We start from the raw sequence: 11,138 nt of genomic DNA, 5'->3' as shown, positions 1-11,138 counted from the left end.
TCTCTCTCTCACCTCCTTTCTCTGTTAACAGTCCACCATAGCCGAAGCTTAGAAATCAGCTTGCATGGTGGCGTAACTCAGCTTTCCTCGTGGTATCAGAGCCAAGAGGCCATTAATATGGACCTAGCTCATCGATCTCAACTTAGTTCCGCAATTCAGTTTGATTATGTAGTTTTATCTTCTTTTCTAAGAGATCATAAAATGGCGATTGTTGATAATACATTGCCAGAAAATCTTAGTCACAATCATCCTCTATTTCTACACTCTACGAACAATTCAGGAGCTGTCTTAATCTCATGGCAATTGACAAGATCACACAATTACTCTATGTGGAGCAGGGCAATGCGTATCGCGATATTAGGTCGCAACAAAATAGGATTCATTGAAGGCACCTATAAGAAGGAAGATTACAGTACGAATTTGACAGATCTGTGGGAGAGATACAATGCGATTGTTCTCTTGTGGATAATGAACTGTGGATCGAGTGATTTGTTGAGTGGAATCGTATATTCTTCAAATGCATGTGCTGTTTGGAAGGACTTGAAGGAGAGATTTGATAAGGTCAATGGTTCTAAAATTCTCCAGTTACATGGGGCTATAGCCACTGCAAGTCAAGAAACAAGCTCAATTGCAACTTATTTCTCAAAATTGCATGAACTTTGGGCTAAATTTGATTGTTTGGCACCAGATCCTGGTTGTGATTGTCCAAAGTCAAGTGTGCATGAGGTTTTTATGCGTAGACAGAAGCTATTGTAGTTCCTCATGGGACTAAACGAGACATATGAACAGGCACGTGAGCAGATCATGATGATGGATCCACTTCCAACTTGAATAAAGCCTACTCTTTGCTGATGGAAAGAGAAAGCCAAAGAAGTATGGCAAATGCAATAGTTCCTGGTGACAATGCTGAGATGACACCCCTGTTGACAACAAAAGGATTCAATACTAAGAAGCCTAGGAAGAATTATAATCTATTTTGCGATTACTGCAAAATAAAAGGGCATACTAGAGAAGGATGCTACAGATTGGTTGGATACCCTGATGACTTCAAGTTCAAAAAGAAATTTGGAGGCAATACAGCTCATAATACAATGGCAGGGGAACCTAAGCCACATGCTGCAGCAGGAAGAGGAGTGAACCAAGATACTTTCAAAGTTTCTCAAATTTCACATTTTACTGCAGAACAGTATAACCAGATTCTTAGGCTGCTCAATAAGAAAAATATGCCAGAAGCCTCAGCTAATATGGTAGGTAGTGTTAATGATTTCTTTGTTAATGATAATAATCATGAATGGATTATAGAAACTGGGGATACAAACCACATGACTTCTAATTTGGACATATTAGAAAATAAATTGAAAGTTTCTGGAATACGTACAAAGAAAGTACACTTGCCTAATGGAGAGATATCAAATGTAACTCATATGGGATCAGGTAATATAGCAAATACAGGGAGAATTGATAATGTGTTATACTTACCTGAGTTCAAGTATAATTTGTTATCAGTATTTAAGATCACAAAGGAGTTAAGTTGTTGTGCAGCTTCTTACCCTGACTTCTATCTACTTCAGGACCTTTGCAGTGGGCAGGTGAAGGTGATTGGTAAAGAGAGGAGAGGCCTTTACCTATTGCCACAAACTACTACTAAGAATAATAAAGGGATAATTTAAGGTTTGGTTGCAAAAAAGGCAGACTTAGACATTGGACTCTCGCATAGAAGGCTTGGACATGCTTCTGCAGGAGCACTGAAGCACCTTTTTTCATTAGCCTCTGATGACTGTAAAAGGAAGATAGACAATTGAAATATGTGTCCTTTAGCTAGACATTGTAGGTTGCCATTTAGCATAAGTAGTAACAGAGTCGAAGATATGTTTCACTTGTTACATATTGATGTATGGAGACCATATGTTGTGCAAATCTTTGATGGGAAAAAACTATTTTTGACAATTGTTGATGATCATTCAAGAATGACTTGGGTTTACTTGTTGAAATTGAAAAATGATGTATTGATTTTACTAAGAAACGTTTTAAAGTTAGTTCAGACTCAGTTCAATAGACAAGTCAGGATGATTAGAAGTGATAATGGGACATAATTTGTAAATGGGGCATGTAGCAAGCTATTCCAATTGAATGGAATTATTCATCAGAGGACATGTGTTTACACACCTCAGTAGAATGGAATTGCTGAAAGAAAGCACATGCATGTGTTAAAAATAGTAATGGTAATGAGGTTTTATGGACACATACCTCCGAGATTTTAGGGACACTGTGTGCTGGTAGCAATGTATGTTATTAATAGATTACCATCAAGTGTATTAGCAGGGAAAGTCCTTTTTAAAGTTTTTCACAAGGGGAAGCCAAACATTGAACATATAAGGACAATTGGTTGTCTGTGATTTGCAAAGAGAATGAATGTTCACGACAAGTTTGAAGCTAGATGTCACGACCCGAAATTCCCACATTCGGACCGTGATGGCGCATAACATTTCACTTGCTAGGCAAGACAACGTTAGAATAATAACAATTTTTAAATTTATTAATAACAAAGAAATAAATGTGGAAGTAAGGTCTGAAATATAGTAAATAATTCATAAAAATAACGGTGTCTAAATACCATCCCAGAATTGGTATCACACATGCACGAGCTTCTAGAATAATACAAATAAGGGTCTGAATAAAATAAAGCTATCTGAAAATAAACACACAACAAGTAGACGGGGACTTCAAAACTGCGGACGCCGTGCAGTTATACCTCAAGTCTCCTCTTGTAGCTGAAATCCAAGCAAGTCTATGGTACGCCGCTGGGACCAACTCCGAAATCTGCACAAGAAGTGCAGAGTGTAGTATCAGTACAACCGACCCCATGTACTTGTAAGTGCTGAGCCTAATCTCGACGAAGTAGTGACAAGGCTAAGGCGGTTCACTTACATTAACGTGTATGCAATATTTGTAACAATAACAAATAATAGAAATAAACCAGATAACTCATTTATAATAATTGAAACCAACTCAGCGGTCATAATCCATTATTATTTCAACCAATTTCTGTTGCGGCGTGCAAATCGCTCCCACAATATATTCATATTTAGTCCTCCAATATATTTATTTTAATCAAGTATACATTGACTTTTAAATAAGTCTATTGCGGCGTGCAATCCGATCCTCCAATATAGACTTTTAACAAGTCTGTTGCGACGTGCAACCCGATCCTCCAATATGGATTTTTTAATAAGTCGGTTGCGGCGTACAACCCGATCCTACAATATATGGACTTTTTATATAGTCTGTTGCGGCGTGCAACCCGATCCCCCCAACATGTTCATTTCAATCAATTCAATTCTGTTGCGGCGTGGAACCCGCTCCTCTAATATATTCATTTACCAATTCTTATAAAAGAAATTTTTCCAATAAATGCAATAATTAATATAAAATTATAGGATAACAAGCATACAATAATTATGATTTAATTATGAAATAAATAATGACAAATAGCAAGTTATTATGAAAATCAAAGATAAAATAGGCAGTTTAATATTTAATATGCTAAATGTCAAATAATAATTAAAACACATAATTCAAATAGCATGTAACAATTAATGCAGGAATTCAAGAATTAATATTTGACAAAGAATAGGAGAGAAATAATTATTATAATAATTAATTCATGATTTAAAACGATTTATGATTTTTCAAGTAATTATGCAAACAATTAATTTGACAACGTATAGACACTTATCACCTCGCCTATACGTCGTTCACATGCATTTCACATAATAAATAGTTTAAGTATTCTATTCCCTCAAGTCAAGGTTAACCACGATACTTACCTCGCTTTGCAAAGTCCAATCAATTACTCGACCACAACTTTTCCTTTTAAATTTGTCTCCAAAAGCTTCAAATCTATTCACAAACAATTCGATATACTCAATACGAATCATAGGAATTAATTCTATATGAATTTAATAATTTTCCGGATAAAAATCCAAAATTCATTTAAATATTCGATAGTGGGACCCACATCTCAAATCCCGAAATAACTCGCAAAATTCGAACACTCGTCCCGCTACGAGTTCAACCATATAAAAACTATCCAATTCCGATGTCAAATGGACCTTCAAATCTTAAATTTTTATTTTTGAAAGATTTTATAAAAATCTGATTTTTCTTCCATAAATTCATGGATTCATGATGTAAATGAGTATGGAATCATAAAATATAATAAATATAGGATAAGGAACACTTACCCCAATTTTTTCCGTGAAAATTGCCCAAGAATTCGCCTTACCCGAGCTAAAAATGACCAAAACGAGTAAAAATCTCGTACTCTTTGATTTATACGCTACCCAGGCATTTCCGCACCTGCGGTGCCTGGGCTCGCACTTGCGAGAAAAATCTCGCATCTGCGAAATGGGGCTGCCAGGCAAGGCCTCGCATCTGCGAAGGAAAAATGTGCACCTCCGCTGACCTCCGCTTCTGCGATTATTGTATCCGCTTATGCTGACGCGCGGGTGCGTGTAGGTTTCCGCACCTGCAGACTTTTGCCCACCCACGCCTGGGCGCATCTGCGATGGAAGGCTCGCTTCTGCGAGCTCGCACCTGCGGTCAAAAGTCCGCAGGTGCGATTACACCAGAAGGCCAAATTTTAGATTTTGCTTAAGTTCAATTCTTATTCCGATTTTGATTCGAATCACACTCGGGGTACTCAGGACCCCGTTCTAATATACCAACAAGTCCCGCAACATAATACGGACTTACTCGAGGTCTAAAATCACGTCAAACAATGCTGAAATTACAATTCACACCCCGTTTCGAACTTTGAGTTTTAAACTTTTCAATTTGTAAATCTCGTGCCAAAACATATTAACTGAATCCAGAATGATTTTAAATTTGACACACAAGTCCTAAATGACATAACGAAGCTATTCAAATTTCCAGAATCGAATTCCGGCTCCGATATCAAAAAGTCAACCCCGTGGTCAAACTTGGAAATCTTTAGCCTTTAAATTACTAGTTTCCGTTAAATGGTCATAACTTGAGCTAGGGACCTTCAAATTGAATTTCGGGCATACGCCCAAGTCCCAAATCATGATACAGACCTACTGGAACTGGCAAAACCTTGATCCGGGTCCGTTTACTCAAAATGTTGACCAAAGTGAACTCAATTGAGTTTTAAGGATCTATTTCATATTTTAATCCATTTTTCACATAAAAACTTTCCGAAAAATTTTACGGACTGTGCACGCAAGTTGAGGAATGATAAATAGTACTTTTCGAGGTCTTAGAATACAAAATTACTTATTAAATTTAAGGATGATATTTTGGGTCATCACACTGGAGCAACAACATCAGTTTTAATGGGCTATTTAGAAGTCAGAAAGGGTTACATCTTATTATATGATTTGGCTAAGCAATGTTTTTTGTAAATAGGGATGTTATCTTCAAAGAGTCCTTGTTTCCTTTTAAGTATAAGAGACAAGAAAAACAACATCTATTTGTAGACATGGAGTTTGCAGAACACGATGCAGCAGCCAACTCACCACTTGATGCAATAACCCATACACCAGCCCTCAATATTGAGAAGCAGGCTATTCTTGATGATATCACATGAACAACTGATGAAGAAGAATGCATGACCTTGACAAATCATGTTCACCACTAACATTTCAATAATAGGGAGACAGAACAAGCAACTAATGAAGTACAAGGCCATGATACATATGGTACTAAGAAGTCCACTAGAGATAAACGAGTACCAGTTTGGATGACTGACAATGTGACTGCAGCTGCATAGATCAGCCACCTAAACCTTATTCCATTTGCAATTATGTATGTTATGATGGATTGAAGCCAACTTATCAGAACTATTTGGGAGCTTTCTCAACTGTTGTTGAACCTAAACAATTCCATGAAGCATTCAAAGACAAGAAGTGAATTGAAGCCATGAAGGCAGAAATTCAAGCCTTAGAAGATAACAAGACATGGGAACCGGTGGCATTACTAGTAGGAAAGACACTTATAGGTTGCAGAGGGTTTACAAGGTAAAGTACAAAGCTAATGGAGACATTGAGAGGTTCAAGGCACACTTGGTAGCCAAGGGATATAGCCAAAAAGAAGGTTTGGACTACCATAAAATATTTTCTCCAGTTGTGAAAATGGTTACTATACGAGCAGTGATCTATGTTGCAGCAACTGAAGGGTGGCATATACATCAAATGGATGTATATAATGCCTTCCTCCAAGGGGATCTCTATGATAAAGTATACATGAAGTTACCTGAGGGATTTGTCAGCCAGGGGGAGAATGAAGGCAAGGTGTGTAGGCTTGTCAAATCCCTATATGGGCTGAACCAAGAAAGCAGGCAGTGGAGTGTCAATTAACTGAGGTACTGATTCATCAAGGATTTGTTCAAAGCTCTCTAGATTATTCCTTGTTTACAAAGAAGCAAGACAACAAAATAGTGGTCATCCTTGTATATGTGGATGACATGCTAATAATTGGTAATGATCTGGTGCTCATGAAAGAAACCAAGAAGCAATTACATCAGACCTTCAAGCTTAAGGATTTGGGGGAACTGAAATATTTTTTGGGCATTGAGTTTTGTAGATCTCACAAAGGAATTATGATGAACCAAAGAAAGTATAGCTTGGAGCTGATATCAGAAATGGGATTGAGTGCAGCTAAGACAAGCTGGACACTTTTGGATTGCAATCAGAAGCTCACAACTAGTGAACTGGATAAAATCACAAGTAGTGATTAACCACTAGAAGACAAAGGACAATATCAAAGGCTGATTGGCAAGTTGTTGTATCTAATCTTGACCAGGTTGGACATTGCTTTTGCCGTTCAGACATTTAGTCAGTTCATGCAAAATCCAAAGAAGTCTCATTGGGAAGCAACCATAAGGGTAGTCAAATATATGAAAAAAGGAACCAGGATTAGGCATCATGATGAGCACCAACAAGAAGAACACCTTGACTGCATTCTGTGATGTTGATTGAACATCTTGTCCAAACACAAGAAATTTTGTAACAAGATTTATTGTGAAACATGGAGATTCATTGGTTGCATGGAAGTCAAAAAGGCAGAGTACAGTATCCAAAAGCTCAGCAGAAGCAGAGTAGAAAAGCATGGCCTCAGTGGTTTCAGAGTTGGTATGGCTAATAAGGGTGTTCAAGGAGCTAGGAGCATAGGTAGATTTGCCTGTTTTGCTGCACTGTGATAGTAAAGTTGCATTGCAGATAGCAGCAAATCTAGTATATCAAAACATATTGAAATAGATTGTCATTTCATTAGAGAAAAAATTTAAAAGGGGCTGATCAGAACAATACATGTAGGATCAAAAGATTAACTGGCCGATATACTCACTAAAGGGCTTGCAAGACAACATCATGAGTTCTTGATGTCCAAGCTGGGAGTGCTCAACATCTTCGCACCTACTAGCTTGAGGGGGAGTATTGAGATAGTCAAGTAGCACTACTAGAAATTCGGAAAAAACCGACCAAGCGATATTAACCAACGTTGGTCGGTCCATAAAAGCGACCAAAAAACCGTCCACAATGAACTACCAAAAAAAAATATTTTTTTAAAATTACATACCGACTGAAATTGGTCGGTATATTGGTCAAACATTTGACCACAGTGGTCAGAATTGCTTAGTCAAAGCACATTTTTTATTACCGACCAACATCGGTCGGTAATGTGGACCCACATTTTAAATTTTAATAATTATATTATTATTTAAAATATTTTATAAAATTTATAGTTAAATTTACCGACCAAAGTCGGTCAGTTATTGCAGGGAAAGATTTTACCGACCAACTTTGGTCGGTAGATGTAATTTCTAGAAAATAACCGACAAACTTAGGTCGGTTCATAGGTCAAACATGGTCAAACTTTTGAATCACATTAATATTTACTATATAAATATTATAAATATAATTTGTTAACACTTTATTTTGTAATACAAATAATGAATACACTAACATATACTATAGCAAGCTATATATAGTTAAATTAGTATAACAAAGTGTGTGTATATATATATAAGTATAGCCGCATCTAAGAACACGAAGTGGTAGGGCCACAATGTCGGGTTCTTTTGGGGATAGACTTGTGAAAAGCAATAATCTAATTAGTATATATAATTGATCATCATCAAATATATCTATTTGTAAATTGATTCATCGACTTATAACTTACTTAGATGCATCGATGAATATTAAAAACAAAATGTCTCGACCTATATCGATGAATAATAAAAACAAAATGTCTCAACCTATATCGATTAATCTATGTCATGCATTATTAGTGATGAATGAATGAAGTGTAGAAGAATTAATACTAAATATCTTTGACATGTATATATGGATCACAAATTAAAGAAACGAAAGAAGTTATTAGCGTTAAGTAAACGAGTTAATAATATAACAATCGACTAAACATATTTAAAATAGAATAATATTGGTTTATCAATTCATCAATTGATAAAGTTTTCGTACATAATAATGTATATGATCGATCATCAATTACAATATAACAATATTGTGTGTGTGAAATTACTCATATACTTAATTATAACTTAGAAAATTAACTTAGATAGATGAATACAAAAGGTAAAACGTCTTGACCGATATTTATTAATCTATGTGATTTGTAATTAGTTATAAAATGAATGAATATATAAGACGAAATGTGGAATTCAAATAAAATAAATGTATATATATATATATATATATATATATATATATATATATATATATATATATATATATATATATATATGTGTGTGTGTGTGTGTGTGTGTGTGTGTGTGTGTGTGTGTGTGTGTGTGTGTGTATTTTAAGAAATAAAAACACACAAAAAAATAATTTAGTTTAAAAAAATAACTAACCAAAGTTGGTCGGTTATAGGTCAAACACAGTCAACGCGCGGTTACTTAGTGTACCGGCCAGCGTTGGTCTGTAATTCTAATTTCAGATCCCAAATACGAGATTTCCTCCTCATTTCTCTTACTCTCTTCTCAAAATTTTCTAACTCCCCACTCTCTTTTCCCTCACACACACAACACCCTTCCCCCTCTACATCTCTATTTCCCTCACATAAATCCCATTCCCTGCCCAAAATCGCCACTGCCCCCCGCCACCGCTGCCCGTTGCTACAGCATCCACTGCTGTCACTGCCCCCCCCTCCCTCCACCTCCTAAAAATTCGAGGTTTGGATTTGAACTTACATTGTTTATATAATTTTAATATTTTGTCATTTCATTATGAATTAGTTAATTATTGTTTAAATATGAATTTTATTGAAATCTAGGGTTTAGGTCATGTTAAATTGAATTGAATTGAATTGAATTGATTACCTAGGGTGTAAATTCAATGTTTAAGTTTGTATTGACCTGAGTAGTGTTGTTAGGAATTGAATGATTAACTTTGAATTGAATTGTGTTTTTAGGATTTGTTCTTGTGAATTGAACTTTTAGGGTATGAATTGAATTTTTAGGGGTAAGTTTTGAACTTTTCGGATAGAGATTATGTTGTGTAAGGTTAATTGAATTGTTTAGGGTATTAATTGAATTGTTTATGGTATGAGTTGAACTTTTAGGATATGAATTGAACTTTTAGGGGTAATGGTTGAACTTTTTGGATGTGAATTGAACTTTTAGGGATAATTGTTGAACATTTTAGGTGTAATTATTAAAAATTAATTATCATAATTAGCTAAAAATTATTTAATTAATTTATAATTATAGATTAAATTAAGTAGTTGTAATACTTATGGAAATATCTCAATTTTATTTATTTGTATAGATGGAACATCGTACTTGGATGTACAATAGGATTTATCCTAATCGGCGGGAATTACGGGAGGATTTTGTAGAAAGGGTTGATGACTTTATTAGACATGCAATGTCACTTTCATCATACCAAATTTAAGGAGTAATTAGGTGCCCTTGTGTCAAGTGTGGTTGTGTGAAGTATAAAAAACGGAGGAAGTTAAGCTTCATCTTTATAGGAAGGGGTTTATAGAGAATTACTTTGTGTGGACTAATCATAGAGAGATTGATGGTAGCCATGGAATATTTTATAATATGATTGTTGGTGAAAGTAGTAGGTCGGTGGGGAATAGAAATCATGATTCTAGAATTCAGGATATGGTTACAGATGCTTTTGGGATGCACTTTGGGGGTGAGCCCAATGAAAATGTTGAACAAACTCCTAATGATGATGCAAAACGTTTTTATGAACAATTAGAGGAAGCTAGTCGTCAACTACGTGAAGGAAGTCAGCACTCTGAGTTGTCTGTTGCAGTTAGATTACTAAGTATCAAATTTGATTGGAATATTTCTCAAGCGGCCATGGACACTTTCATTGACCTTATGAGTGAACAAGTTGACCCAAATATCAACTTACCTGGTGATTTCTATAAGGCAAAGAGATTGGTTTCTAAGTTAGGACTTTCGTAGACGAGAATTGATTGTTGTGAAGGTGATTGCATGTTATATTATAAAGATGATGCAAATTTAGAAAATTATAAATTCTGCGAAAAGCCTCGTTTCAAGAGGCTTTCCATCGGGAATATGGTCGCTTTGAAGGCGATGCATTATTTACCTCTTATACCTAGGTTAAAGAGGTTATATATATCAATGAGTTCTGCTCCTCATATGAGATGACACTTTGAAAATAGAAGACCACCTGGTGTTATGTGTCATCCTTCAGATGGAGAAGCTTGGAAGCACTTTGATAGGACATAAACAGATTATGCTAGTGAACCAAGGAACATTCAGTTAGGTTTGTGTGTGGATGGCTTCACGCCTTTTTCTATATCTGCTACACCATATTCATGCCGGCTTGTCTTTCTTACACCTTATAATCTACCACATAAGTTGTGTATGACTAGTCCATATATATTTTTAAATTGTATTATCCCCAGTCCACGTAATCTGAAAAGTTTGATTGATGTATATTTGCAACCTTTGATTGATGTGTTAAAACAGTTGTGGTATGATGGTGTTGAAACATATGACATATCAACCAGGCAGAATTTCAAATTGCATGATAATTTAATGTGGACTATTAATGATTTTCCTACGTATGGAATGTTGTCTGGGTGGATGATTGCTGGGAAGCTAGCTTGTCCTA

The 11,138-nt window shown here is 35.6% G+C and overlaps 1 protein-coding gene across 1 annotated transcript; it reads left to right on the top strand.

Annotated features, from left to right (window-relative positions):
* Positions 1-201: 201 nt before the first annotated feature.
* On the top strand, positions 202-756 carry LOC107789679 (uncharacterized). The gene has a single exon (XM_016611537.2). It carries the CDS (start codon positions 202-204, stop codon positions 754-756), a length of 555 nt encoding a protein of 184 aa, XP_016467023.2.
* The last annotated feature ends 10,382 nt before the right edge of the window (positions 757-11,138 follow it).

The sequence above is a fragment of the Nicotiana tabacum genome, chromosome 14 (assembly GCF_000715075.1).
Source record: "Nicotiana tabacum cultivar K326 chromosome 14, ASM71507v2, whole genome shotgun sequence".
Taxonomy (NCBI): Eukaryota; Viridiplantae; Streptophyta; class Magnoliopsida; order Solanales; family Solanaceae; genus Nicotiana; species Nicotiana tabacum.
This window is presented reverse-complemented; position numbering and strand designations above follow the sequence as displayed.

What these genes read in the sequence shown, in the direction of transcription:
- LOC107789679 (XM_016611537.2), top strand. Translation starts at nt 202, where the DNA reads ATGGCGATTGTTGATAATACATTGCCAGAAAATCTTAGTCACAATCAT.